Below are 14,842 nucleotides of genomic sequence, written 5' to 3'. Positions count from 1 at the left end.
CTTGCTTGTCATCGCATGCCCGCACTATACAACACCCTAGACCTGATCAAGATGAGCCCGGCCCGCCCGAAATTTTTGCGGGTTTGGGCAGAATTTTCCGGCCCGGTTTCCGGGTCCGGCCCGACTCGGCCCGAAAATTTTATTTTTTTGGGCGGGTTTGGGAAACCCAAAAATACATTTTTTAGTTAAAAATTGGCCCGGCCCGAAAATAGCCCGAAAAGCCCGGTAGGCCCCACCCGAAAATAACAGGTTTGGGCACAAAATTTTGGCCCGAATCTTGGCCCGGCCCGGCCGGCCCGACATAGTGGGCTGATTTTTTACGCTCAAGCCCGGCCCGCCATTTGATCACCTCTACAACATCCCTTAAGGGTAACACATAGCGTCCATTGCTTTGTGAGTGCAAGTTATATGAGCGAATCGCATAAAAATTAAAAATTTTATTTTCAAAATTAATGACAAATTAATAAATCATATTAATTTCATAATTTTAGGGCGAAAAATCGAAAATTTATTAATTAATTAATTTCCGATTAACATGGATTGAAGTCTAGGTCATAAAAATTTAAAATTTAACACAGATTAACAATTTTTATGGTGGTTTTTAATCATAGGTATCTAATTAAATTATTAATTAATTATGAAAATCAAATCAATTCTAAATTATTCGAATTTTCAACAAATTAATTATAATTACAAATTAGATTGCATAATTAACAAGGCTAGGCATTCAAACTTGTTAAACATATACAGTAGGTCAATCAAAAATTTACAAACTTTTGCGTTCGAAAAACTAAAACATCTTAAATTTACAAACTTTTGCGTTCGAAAAACTAAAACCTCCGAAAAGTCATAGTTAGGCTTCGAATTTGAGAAAATTTTAGAATGCCTTTTACATGCGGAATTGACACAAAAATCACTCGATTTGGATGAGTAACGAAGAAACTGCCGAAAAACTGCGTACATATAATTAAATAAACGCAATTTGCAATTAATTAACAATTACGAAAATTAATCACCCCTTTTAATTCTTGCAAATTTGTAATATTTAACCATGTTTATGCAATTTAGACTATGAAAATAATAAGAGGCTCGTGATACCACTGATAGGTTATGATACATATGACAAAACATAAATCATGCGGAAAAACCTTAATGCTAGGAAACATATTATTTACACATAATCATTTAGCATAGTTTAGATGCATACACTTTGTTGCATGCCCTCCCTAGCTGCGCCCGAACCGAACAAGAACAAGTCTTTAGGACTCCAAATGTCGTCCCTCCGTAGATAGTCCACATTACGTCCGGATCCGCCTCAAGTTAGACCAACTAGAATCGCCCTTACTAGGAAATTCGGTTAAGTGTTTGCAAGTGTTTGGCTTATTTTTCTTTCAAAACTTACCCTTAGAATACTTCAATCCCGTATGCATAAATTATGACCCTAGGCCCTTATTTATAGAGGTTTGGAAAGGGAATTGGAATCCTAGTAGGATTCGATTTAATTAAACTTAGAATCCTACAAGGACTCTAATTAATTAAAAAATCCTTTTAGGAATAGGAATTTAATCATACACCAAATCCTAATAGATTTAGGAATTGTGCATGGACACAAACACACACACGCACGGAGCCACGAGGGCGCCCGCACGCGTGCGCTCGGCCCACGCAGCCCACGCTGCGCAGCCTCGCCTTGGCGCGCTGGGCCTGCCTTGCGGTGGGCCTGGCGCTGCCTTGGTCTGGGCGTTGGCGCGCGTCTTGCTTGCTGGGCGATGGCCTGGCTTCGTGCTGGGCCTTCGTCCGGCAGGCCTCGTCCGATGCTTATTCGTACGATACGCTTCCGATTAAATTCCCGGTTCCGGAATTCTTTCCGATACGAACAATATTTAATATTTCCGATTCCGGAATTAATTTCCATTTCGAACAAATATTTAATATTTCCGTTTCCGGAACTATTTTCCGATTCCGATAATATTTCCGATTCTGACAATATTTCCGTTTCCGACAATATTTCCGATTCCGGCAATATTTCTATTTCCAATAAAATTTTCCGATACGTACCATGTTTCCGTTTTCGGCAACATCTACGACTTGGATGATATTTATATTTCCGATACGATCCATATTTTCGTTTCCGGCAGTATCATCGTTTCCGGAGTATTCACTTGCTTGTGACGATCTCAGCTCCCACTGAAATCAAGATCCGTCGATTCTGAATATCCATTGATAGAGTATTTAATGCCATTAAGTACTTGATCCGTTTACGTACTATTTGTGTGACCCTACGGGTGCAGTCAAGAGTAAGCTGTGGATTAATATCATTAATTCCACTTGAACTGAAGCGGTCTCTAGCTAGGCATTCAGCTCACTTGATCTCACTGAATTATTAACTTGTTAATTAATACTGAACCGCATTTATTAGACTTATCATTGAATGCATATTTGGATCAAGGGCATTATTATTTCCTTCAGTGTGAGGTGTGCGGGTGGTTATGTGCACGAGAGCACGAGGCAGGGAAGCAAGGGAGTGCTAGGAATGGTGCTCGAAGTAACGGGGTGCAGTAACGAGCAGCAACGTCCGTGCTGAGTGCTCGGTGAGGGGCGACGGACAAGGAGAGAAAAATTACTGCAGCAGAATTTTAGAACACTCATAACTTCTATTCTATAACTCGGAATCAATCGATTCTTGAGGCAAAGTTCAAGAACTTTTCTAGACCTACAACTTTAAAGAAGAAATGATTTTCTGAAAACAAACGTAAGTAGGTGAAAACGGCCAAACATAAGTTCGACGAAAGAAAGAGGAATTTAGGTTTAATGAATAATAGTGAGGGATTTTTGAGGGTGAGCACCTATATTTATAGGTTTAGGAAACTCAAGGATGCGCTAGGATTTAGGATTCCCTTACGGGCTTCATGAAACATAAGATGGGCTTGCTTTAATTTGTTAGGAATTGAACTTGGAATTGAATTGGGCTAGATTCATTTAAAATCGTTTTACTTTTAAAACCCAATTAAATTCCCAACTTGAAATAATAAATTCGTTTTGTAATTAATTAAAATAATAAATATTCTAATTAATTAAAAATACATTTAAATAATATTTAAATGCGGTTTAAATTCTAAAAATCATAAAAATACTTTATAAATATAATAAAATATACTTATAAATACAGATAAATACGAGGTATTACAGTCTACCCTCCTTAAAAGAAGTTTCGTCCCAAAACTTGGGCTCGAAAATCAAAACTTGATATAAAAACTTGAGACTTTATGAGACTTTATTGCGTTTTCTTTGCAAAAAGTTTTAGTTGTTGTACTCTTTAAGTAATTCAACATGACAATATGAAATGCAATTTCCATAGAAGGCACTAAAATGAGGGAAAATAAGGTAAAAGCGTGAAATTCTACAGCACTCTACCCCCCTTAAAAGAAACGAGTTACGGCCCCGTAACTCAACTACCCTCGGGAAATAGCTAGGGATAATTCTTTCTCATATCGTCCTTGGCTTCCTGGGACCACAAAACTTGATTAGACCACAAAACTTTAACCATCTTAACACCCTTAGTTCGTGAACTATGCACTTTACAATCCAAGACTTTGACTGGTCTTTCCTCGAAAGATAAAATTTGGTCTAATTCTATGGTTTTCGGTTGCAACTCATGTGACTTATCCGGAACATACTTTCTCAATTTAGATATATGAAACACATTATGCATTCTATGCAGGTCCATGGTTAAGGCTAGTCTATAAGCTACCTTTCCTATCCATTCTAGGGACTCGTAAGGACTTATGTACTTTGGCTTAGCTTTTATTTCTTGCCAAAACTCATTACACCTTTCATTGGTGAAACTTTGAGTAACAATTTGTCACCCACTAGAAATTTTCGCCAAGTATGCATTGCTCTTTTGGCGATCTTGCGCTGCTTGAATCTTTGATTGAATAGTTATAATTTAGTTCATTGTGTCCTCTATCATTTGAGGTCTTAACACAATTGTTTCACTAATGTCATTCCAACACAGTAGAATACTACATTTCCTTCCATACAAGGCCTCAAATGCTGTCATTCCTATACTGGGATAATAGCTATTGATATAGGAAAATCAATCAAATCTAAACTATCTTCCCAACTTCCTTGGAAATCAATTTCACATGCACGAAGCATATCCTCAAGTGTCTAAATGGTTCTCTCAGTTTGTCCGTATGTGGATGGATGGAACACTATACTCATTTTCAATGTCGTACCAAAGTTCTTCTGTACACTTTCCCAGAAGATTGAAAGAAACCTTAAATCCCTATCTGGCACGATATCCTTAGGAACTCCATGTAGTCTCACAACATACTAAATGCAATCCTTAGCAAGTAGCTCCATCTTTCTAGGTCTCCTTCATTGGTATAAACACTGATGGCTTGGTCAGTCTATCTACCACAACCCAATTGGTGTCATTTCCTAGCTTTGACTTGGGCAAACAAGTGACAAGGTCCATTGAAATATAGTCTCATTTCCAACTTGAAAATTATAATGGTTGAACCTTTCCCTGAGGTCACGATGTTCTATTTTGACCTTCTGATAAGTCAAATATCTAGCTACAACTTATCTACTTCATTCTTCATTATTGGCCATTAATAGACACTTTTCAGATCCTTATACAACTTGTCACCACCTAGGTGAACCGAATATGGTGTATTATAACCTTCTCTCATGAGCTTTTCTTTAACTCTTCGCACATTTGACGCACACACCACCTTCCTTTGTGCCTAAAACTTCCATCAACATGGATCTTAAAATCTATTTCCTTCCCTTGCGAAATCTTTTCCTTGATTCGCTCCAAGTTGACATCTCCAATTTGATTCTCCTTAATCTCATCCATGCAAACAATATGGCTGCTAGCTCTATGTCATGGGTAGGGTACTTAGGTTTATACGCATTATAGGTATCATTTCCATCTGATAGAGTTAACACTGACGCGGTTGTCAAACGCATCTTTAGAGCTTGGAATGCTTCCTCACCATTCTCATTCCACTCAAACTTAGCTTATTTCTTCATCAAAGTAGTCATGGTTTGGCTATCTTAGTGAAATCTTGCACAAGCGGATATAATATCAAGCTAAACTAAGAAAACTTCATGTTTCAGAAAATATTATCGAAAATGGAAATATTGCCGGAAACGAAAATATTGTCAGAATCGGAAATATTATCGGAATCGGAAAATAATTCCGGAAACGGAAATATTAAATATTTGTTCGAAACAGAAATTAATTCCGGAATCGGAAATGTTAAATATTGTTCGTTCGGAAATGAATTCCGGAATCGGAAAATTAATCGGAAGCGCGTCGTACGAATAAGCATCGGACGAGATTGCTAGACGAAGGCCCAGCGTGAAGCCAGGTCCACGTCCAGGAAGCCCAGCGCGCGTCACAGCAGCCCAAGGCAACGCCAGGCCCAGCGCAAGGCCAGGCCCAGCATGCCAAGGCTACGAGCACATGGCAGCGAGCTCGTATGGGCTGCGAGGCCTGCTGCGGGCTTTGCGTGTGTGCGGGCATGGCCTGCTCACATGTGGGCCATGCTCGTGTGCGTGTTGGAGTTTGTGCATACTTCGAATCCTTAAGTGATTAGGATGAGATTAATTTTCTGATTTACTAGTTTAATGGAACTCTAATTCTAAAAGAATTAGGATTCTTAAAGTCCTAGTAGAATTCCAATACCATATTCCTACCCTATAAATAGGTGATCATAGTTCACAATTTATAACGAGTAATTCAAGTATTCATTCAAGTTTTAGGCTTAAAACTCAGACTTTTATTTGTCATAAAAATCCGAAAATTACATAGTACCTTTGGCGCAATTCTAGTTAATTAAACCTAAGGCGGATCCGAGCGTGTTGTGGACTATCTACGGAGGGACGACATTTGGAGTCCTATACTTGTTCTTGTTCGGTTCGTGCGCAGCTAGAGAGGGCACGCTACAAAGAGTATGCATCCTAAATTATGCTAATTGTTATGTGGCAATTAATTTGGAATCCTGGCTTTTATGGTTTTTCCGCATCATTTATATTCATTTATATGTATCATAACCTAACAAATGTAATCCAGGGGACAATTTTACTGAAACATTGAAAAGAAGGGTTAAATTGGATTGTGCAAGAAGGGAATCAAACAATCAGGGTTTCCTGCATACAAGAGCCAATGGAGTCGGCTAGCTACTGCATATATATTCATACCAGTAAGGTAAATTACAACTAATTTTACAAAAAAAGTTCCAAATTCAATGAACAAATAGAACACGTAGCTTAGACAGATCAACCAAGGGACAAAGAACCATTGACTGTCTTAGAAGCAGTGAAGTTCATACTTCATGGTGCATAATCAATTTAAAACACCAGTGCATGTGTCATTTCAATCTAAAGGAAACTGTAACTTTTAGAACAACAACAGTGATCCTATTTAATCCAGCAAAAGAAACAAAGATACCTAATGTCAAATGATTAGGAATAATTTATCAAATCCCTAATAGTGTACGCATTATTCACTATCATCTCTACTTCATTTATGCCCAAAAGCACATTATAAGAAACTAAAATCTAAAATCTAAACAAACCTAGAAAAATGCAACAGGTTATTTAAGTAAAGTAATGGCGTCCGAAGAAACGATAAAATTATGAACAAAACACCAAAAATCCTCGGAAACATAAAAACTTCATTCGTTTTACTGTGTATCATTTTGGAAATGTGTTTAAAATGTTTGATCAAATTTCAAAGAGGTAATAAAGGTTCAGAGAAACAGTTCAGAAAAAGAAAGGTTCAGAGAAACAGTTCAGTGAAAAAAGGTTCAGAGAAATTAGTTTAGAGAAAAAAGGTTCAGAGAAAAAGGGTTAAGAGAAAATTCAGGGAAAAAGGTTCACAGAAACAGTTCAGAGAAAAAATTAACTCTGAAGCTTAAGAATTTAGAGAAACAAAAGTTAAGAATTTAGAGAAACAAAAGTTCAAGTAGAATGGTGTTTTTAGAAAATAGACCTATGCAAGGTCGAAAACAAACCTCAAAACCAATCATGCCAGTAACATTCAACAAGTAAATCAATGTTCAATCAAGAACTACCCACATCAAAACAAGGGTTCAAAGTATGAGAGTTATACCAGATTTTAGTAGAAATTAATTCTGAAATTAATTCCAGAAACTCAACCATTTCTCCAATGTTGTTGAATTGATGCCACAGATTGAGCCCGAAAACCCATTTCCATCCATTGTTCAGATATCAAATCACGAAGTTCTTCACCAGGAACGACAGCATTCCACAATACCCTCAAAGCTTCCTGGTGTTCTGGGTTTGAACTATCATATTAAACATCTATACGGCCATTGCAGGCACTCTTCCTAATTAACCAAGCTGTTGATCCCGCAACAACCTCAGCAGAATTTATGCGCACAACGACGAATGAACCACAATACAATCGAATTCAAATTGTCAGTTCATAAGTAAGAATTCTTTGCCGGAAAACCTTTGCTCGCCGACAAAATGGTGGAACCGGTACAAAACTCACGAGTTCGTTCAAAATGCAAGAGAGAGAAGACAAAAATAATGCGAACAAAATTCAAATAATCGACGCCGTAAAACGTCGCGAGAAAATGACAGTCTCCAAGAAATTGAATCGAGATCTGCAATTTTTTTTCCGCCATTGTTTGAACTCTATAATTTCTCTCTCTATACAGATCCCAGAGGCGTTGCGCATTGGTTAGGAGGGGACAACGCAAGGAACAAAGAAACATAACTTGCATCAAGAATCGTCACCAATAGCCAGATATCCTAAATCAAAAGCAAAATAAAGAACCTAAATCGAAATCCTAAAATAAAAACCCTAAATCAAAAACCTAAATCAAAAACCTAAAATAAAAAACCTAAATCAAAATCCTAAATCAAAATTAAAATTAAAAAACTCTACCAATTTCAGCAACATAAATCAATTTCAATTAGTAACATTTCGCAAGATAAAATGAGCACGAAAAATCAAGAGAGGAGAGAACAACAAACCTCTACTCTTCGCTGTCCTACCCCGTCGGCCACCATTATTCGGTCTACAGAAGGAGAAGGAACGTGCATCAACGTCGGCAAGGAGGTGACGGAGATGGTGGTTGAGGTTGAGATGGCTTGGCTGGTGAGTTTTTCTAGGTGCAATTATTGAGGGAGAGGAGAAGATCACATATGGCAAAGAAGGTTGGGCGCCATTACTGAGGGAGAGGAGGTTGGGCGTCATTACTGAGGGAGAGGAGAATAGAACGCAGCTGGGAGAGGAGAATAGAACGCAACTGGCAAAGGTAACGAAGTAGGGATAAAATTGGTAGTTCATGCAAAGTTACTGTTCCAAACTTCAAGTTGTTTCTTTTATAAGGGTTATAGATAGGTTCCTTTCCTTTCCACATCTGCCTCAATATTTATATTTTTCACCCTTTTTTTTCTTATTTTATCACTTCATCGTCACATTTTTTTTATAAAGACAGTTAGTTATTGGCCCGGGCCTTATGTAATTAAAGTTTTTTTCTTAATTTAAAATTAAGTAATATTAAAATATTTTGTTACGGTTTAAGTCTTTAAAATTTAATTATGAACATATAGTTACTGATAAAAAAAGTTTACTAAAATATTATTTTTAAATTTTGTTCTTGCAAACATAAGTGAATACAACTCGTTTGATAAACCAAACAAAATAATTTGCGTGGATCAGATATTAGCGTGTACCAGGGTAAAATACAACTAACTACCTGTCATGTCATGTGAAATTAAAAAAACGCGTGTCCCATTTCTTTTCTCGCTCATACATTTTCTATTCTCCTGCAACTCACACATTTTCATATATTCATTTTTTATATAATATATTAATGTTACTAAGTATATAGTAACCTTATTTATTCACATCATATGTCTTTATTAGAATAACAATAACAAAATGAGTAACTATAACAAAAAAAAGTACTATAAAAAATTGTATGAGTAACTATAACAAAAAAAAAAATCATAATCATAAAAGATTACTATGAATTTAAAATAGTAATTATATCAGGAAAAAAAATTATAATAAAGAAAGGACTATAAAAAAAATAATAAAATAAAATTAATTATAATAAAATAACGGTAACTATAACAAAAAAAGAATAAGTATAATAATAAAAGAGTAATTATAAAATACTTCTTTCGTCCTTTAATACTCGCCCCATTTTCCTTATAAAACCGTCCTTTAATACTCCCCCATTTTCTTTAAATGGCATACATTTACTAATATTATACTCCCTCCCTCCCAGATTACTTGTTACACTTTTCTTTTTTGTCTGTCCCAGATTAGTTGTTACACTTCTAAATTAGGAATGACCCACAATTATTATATTCTCTCTCTTCCCACTATTTTTTTTTGTCCTTGTTAGGTTATGATACATATGACAATTCATAAATCATGCGGAAAAACCATAAAGCCAGGAAAACATATTATTTACACATAATCATTTAGCATAGTTTAGATGCATACTCTTTGTTGCGTGCCCTCCCTAGCTGCGCCCGAACCGAACAAGAACAAGTCTTTAGGACTCCAAGTGTCGTCCCTCCGTAGATAGTCCACAACACGTCCGGATCCGCCTTAAGATTGACCAACTAGAATCGCCCTTAAGGTACTTAGAATTTTCGGCACTTTATAGGCAATTGTATGATTGAATTTTGCTCTCAAAAACTCACTTTGAATACTTGAATTTTGCTCCCTAGCTTTAGGATTCGAGTAGCACACAAACACACACGCACGCACAGCAGCCCACGAGGGGCGCCATGCGCGCGCGCGCAGCCCGCGAGCTCGCAGCCCACTGCCGCAAGCCCACACGCTGCCGTAGCCTTGGCGCGCGCTGGGCCTGCCTTGCGGTGGGCCTGGCGCAGCCTTGGCTGGTGCGTTTGTGGCGTGCTGGCTTGCTAGGCGATGGCCCGGCTTCGTGCTGGGCCTTCGTCTGGCAGGCCTCGTCCGATGCTAATTCGTACGATACGCTTCCGATTAATTTCCTGATTCCGGAATTCATTTCCGATACGAACAATATTCAATATTTCCGATTCCGGAATCAATTTCCGTTTCGAACAAATATTTAATATTTCCGTTTCCGGAATTATTTTCCGATTCCGATAATATTTCCGATTCTGACAATATTTCCGTTTCCGGCAATATTTCCGATTCCGGCAATATTTCCATTTCCGATAATATTTTCCGATACGTACCATGTTTCCGTTTCCGGCAACATCTACGACTTGGATAATATTTATATTTCCGATACGATCCATATTTCCGTTTCCGGCAATATCATCGTTTCCGGAGTATTCATTTCTTGCCTGTGACGATCTCAGCTCCCACTGAAACCAAGATCCGTCGATTCCGAATATCCATAGATGGAGTATTTAATGCCATTAAATACTTGATCCGTTTACGTACTATTTGTGTGACCCTACGGGTTCAGTCAAGAGTAAGCTGTGCATTAATATCATTAATTCCACTTGAACTGAAGCGGCCTCTAGCTAGGCATTCAGCTCACTTGATCTCACTGAATTATTAACTTGTTAATTAATACTGAACCGCATTTATTAGACTTAACATTGAATGCATACTTGGACCAAGGGCATTATTTCCTTCAGTCCTCACATCTCTCTCAGTCAATTAAAAAAATACCCCACTAACTCCTGTCACTTCTACTTATTCAATAAAATAACAATTGATAACCAAACAACTATTTATCACTTAAAACTTTGTGCAAAGGTAAGTGTGACGAGTAATTTGGGGCAGAGAGAGTATAATTTATCTCACTTACCATGGACCCACACATATATTCCCATTTCCTTAAAAAAACATTTAAAAAATTCAACCTACCCCCACCCCCACCCATTTATTTGACTCATTTTCTACACACTATATTAAAAAATACCCCACTATCAACTAGCACCTAATAAATAAATAAGTCAATAAAATTGCCTAAAACTCTGTGTCGGTCAAAGCGGGGCCAAGTATTAAGGGACAAAGGGAGTAATTTTTATTTTTCTAGTTTGTTCCGGCTTCAATACACACACTTTTCTAGCACTTGAGTCAAAATACTAATATATTCATAGAACCCAAAGACTCATATGAAGGAAATAATGCCCTTGGTCCAAGTATGCATTCAATGTTAAGTCTAATAAATGCGGTTCAGTATTAATTAACAAGTTAATAATTCAGTGAGATCAAGTGAGCTGAATGCCTAGCTAGAGGCCGCTTCAGTTCAAGTGGAATTAATGATATTAAATCCACAGCTTACTCTTGACTGAACCCGTAGGGTCACACAAATAGTACGTAAACGGATCAAGTATTTAATGGCATTAAATACTCCATCTATGGATATTCGGAATCGACGGATCTTGGTTTCAGTGGGAGCTGAGATCGTCACAGGCAAGAAATGAATACTCCGGAAACGATGATATTGCCGGAAACGGAAATATGGATCGTATCGGAAATATAAATATTATCCAAGTCGTAGATGTTGCCGGAAACGGAAACATGGTACGTATCGGGAAATATTATCGGAAATGGAAATATTGCCGGAATCGGAAATATTGCCGGAAACGGAAATATTGTCAGAATCGGAAATATTATCGGAATCGGAAAATAATTCAGGAAACGGAAATATTAAATATTTGTTCGAAACGGAAATTGATTCCGGAATCGGAAATATTAAATATTGTTCGTATCGGAAATGAATTCCGGAATCGAGAATTTAATCGGAAGCATATCGTACGAATTAGCATCGGACGAGGCCTGCCAGACGAAGGCCCAGCACGAAGCCGGGCCATCGCCCAGCAAGCCAAGCGCAACAACCACACGCCAAGCATACGACCAGGCCCAGCGCAAAAGCCAGGCCCAGCCGAAGCTTGGGCGCGCGCGCGGACAAGGCTGCGACAGTGGGCATTGCGCTGTGCGCTCGGCGTGGGCCGCAAGGCCTGCGTGCGGGTGTGCGGTGCTTGTGCGCCACTCGTGTGTGCTACTCGAATCCTAAGGCTACCGGGATTCGTAATATGATTAAATCTAATCCTAATAGATAAAGTTTGTTTAATTAGAGTCCTAGTAGGATTATAATTAAATAGATTTGTATTCTAATAGGATTATAATTCCTTTCCATAAACTCTATAAATAAGTGCCTAGGGTCACATATTTACATCGAGCATTAAAGTATTCAAAGTGAGTTTTTGAGAGCAAAATTCAATTACACAATTGCCTATAAAGTGCCGAAAATAATAGTACCTTAAGGGCGATTCTAGTTGGTCAATCTTAAGGCGGATCCGGACGTGCTGTGGACTATCTACGGAAGGACGACACTTGGAGTCCTAAAGACTTGTTCTTGTTCGGTTCGGGCGCAGCTAGGGAAGGCATGCAACAAAGAGTATGCATCTAAACTATGCTAAATGATTATGTGTAAATAATATGTATTCCTGGCTTAATGGTTTTTCCGCATGATTTATGAATTGTCATATGTATCATAACCTAACATCATATGTGGCAAGCCACACCATCAAGTCGATGGTGTGACCTGTTCACATTTGTATTTTCGGCCCAGCCTTCTGAATCCCGTTAATTTCCAGCCCAAAAACGGCGGTTTATGTTGGGTTGAATTTGAAACCCAACCAAGTAACTGTCCCCTCTCATTTGTTCAATAACCGCCCATTCACTTCCCCCCTATTTGATCAGTTTCTTTCTTCATTCAATTCAAACCGCCTTTTTACTCTCTTCATTTTCTCTCTCTTCTTTTCTCTTCACCATTTTCACTTACTGCTGCTTCTTCTTCTCATCTCAATTTTCGTTTCATATTCACTTTCATTTGTTTTCTACTTGTTTGTTGCTTTTTCATTTTCATCTTTTGTAATCATGGTGAGATTGATATTTGATGATGACAGTAATGCGACTAAAGTTCCCGTTGGCGATAATCAATCAACTTATACGGTTACTTCTACGGTTACTCCTGTAATCAACCAACTTAATGTTGCTGGTTCTTCTTCAATTTCTGGTAATGCAACTTCATTCTATTTAATTTTATGATTATTATATCATTCGCAGTAACCCTAAGTTGAAGACTTAGCAACACCGGTTTCCTTTGCTTTTATGATTTTAGATAATGTTACAAATTTGTTATTTCTCCTCTGAATTTGTTAGTTTTCATTTAAAAATTTAATTTCTATTCATTTACTGTTCTTTTTTTTTTGTTACCTGTACTTATTTTACATGTTACTTTTCTTTGTCGTTTGAATTACTTTATATTTAACGTTTTTGTTGTGTTTTGTAGTTAATTATCCACTTGTGGATACTCAAATTCCTCCTGAAGTTAAAAGGTGTGGATTCAAATCTTAATGATCAACCAAAATTTGATCCAAAGCCTAAAGAAACATCAGTCAACTGTCCTAGACTAAAATTTGATCCTAGGGCGCAAGAACAATCTGATTCTGGTAATATTCTTTGTTTTGATTTTTTTTATGGAAGTTGTTACATTGTATCAAGTTGTATGTTACTTTTGTTATATGGGAGTTGTTACTACTTACTACATATTCAAATTACATGTGTTATATGTTACTTCAGTTTTATTTTAGTTTTACTTCAGATTCATGTTACATGTTACTATTGTTTTATGGAAAGTGTTACTTCAGATTCATGATATATGTTACATTTGTTTTATGAAATTAGTGTTACTTCATATGCATATTACAAGTTATCTTTTTTGTATTAAAGATGTTACTTCGGATGCACGCTACATGTTACCTTTGTTTTATGAAAGTGTTACTTCATATGGATATTACGAGTTACCTTAGGTGTATTGAAGATGTTATTTCAGAGCCATGTTACATATTACCTTTGTTTTAAGAAAGTGTTACTTCATATGCATTTTAGAAGTTATCTTAGTTGTATTGAATATGTTTATTCTTATTAATTTGTTGTATATTACGTTATCACAAAAGTTTCTCGGAAGGAGGATAATTTGAAAGCCCAGCAGAATATTGCAAATGGTGTATCAGAAATTCGCGTAGGTTTAAAGACTGATGTTACTTCTAAGTCACATGGAGATGTCGATGACAATGCTGATCCTAATCCTGAGCACAAAAATTCTGATAATGAGACTGATCAGGAGGATGATCAAAAGAGTTATCAGGACAATAATGAGGAAGAGCGTCCCCCTAACTTTTTGAAAGATCTTCCCAAAATTATTCGCTCGAATAAGGTAACCAGGGCAAAGAGTCCTAAGTGTAAAAAGAAGGAGGAGTCCAAGAAGAGACCTAGAAGTAGGACAACTTCTGTGAAGGATGAGGTTATTGTTGATTCACCTTCTAAGGGAAGTAAGCAGTTGAGATCTTCACCTCGATTTGCTTCTGATCCCAACTCTGCTCTGGTAATTCAACCGGAATATGTTGTTGATTTAGTTTCGAAGAAAATATACAAGTTTTGAAGGGTGGACCTTCTAAAACTTTAGCAGTTATTGAGAAGGCGGCTCCTCCTAAGAAGTAATTTTTTTTCTATACAAACTTTTTCAGTTGATATTTATATATATGTATGTGATACATTTTTATTTTCCGTATACTGTTTCTATTACTGAATTATTGTTATCTCTTCCTTATTATGATATTAATATTTCCAATATTGTTATTGTTACTTTTAAATGATGGTGTTACTTGTTAATAATTATCTGATTACTGTTCCTAAATTATGTTGTTACCTCTTCTGAATTATGTTGTTACTTGTTCTACTTTATGATATTACTGTTCCCGAATAGTGTTCTTACTATTTCTGAATGATTGTGTTACTTTTTTATAATTATCTAATTACTCG

General features: G+C 36.9%; 1 protein-coding gene across 1 annotated transcript; it reads left to right on the top strand.

The window, feature by feature from the left end:
* The first annotated feature begins 12,743 nt into the window (after positions 1–12,743).
* Positions 12,744–14,641, top strand: LOC130459957 (uncharacterized). The gene is made up of 3 exons (XM_056827597.1): positions 12,744–13,034; positions 13,311–13,470; positions 13,978–14,641. The coding sequence occupies exons 1-3, from the start codon at positions 13,008–13,010 to the stop codon at positions 14,460–14,462; spliced, it is 672 nt and encodes a 223-aa protein (XP_056683575.1). The 5' UTR covers positions 12,744–13,007; the 3' UTR covers positions 14,463–14,641.
* The last annotated feature ends 201 nt before the right edge of the window (positions 14,642–14,842 follow it).

This window comes from Spinacia oleracea, chromosome 4 (genome assembly GCF_020520425.1).
Source record: "Spinacia oleracea cultivar Varoflay chromosome 4, BTI_SOV_V1, whole genome shotgun sequence".
Classification (NCBI taxonomy): Eukaryota; Viridiplantae; Streptophyta; class Magnoliopsida; order Caryophyllales; family Amaranthaceae; genus Spinacia; species Spinacia oleracea.
The sequence above is the reverse complement of the archived record's forward strand: the minus strand, read 5'-3'. Positions and strand labels throughout refer to the sequence as shown.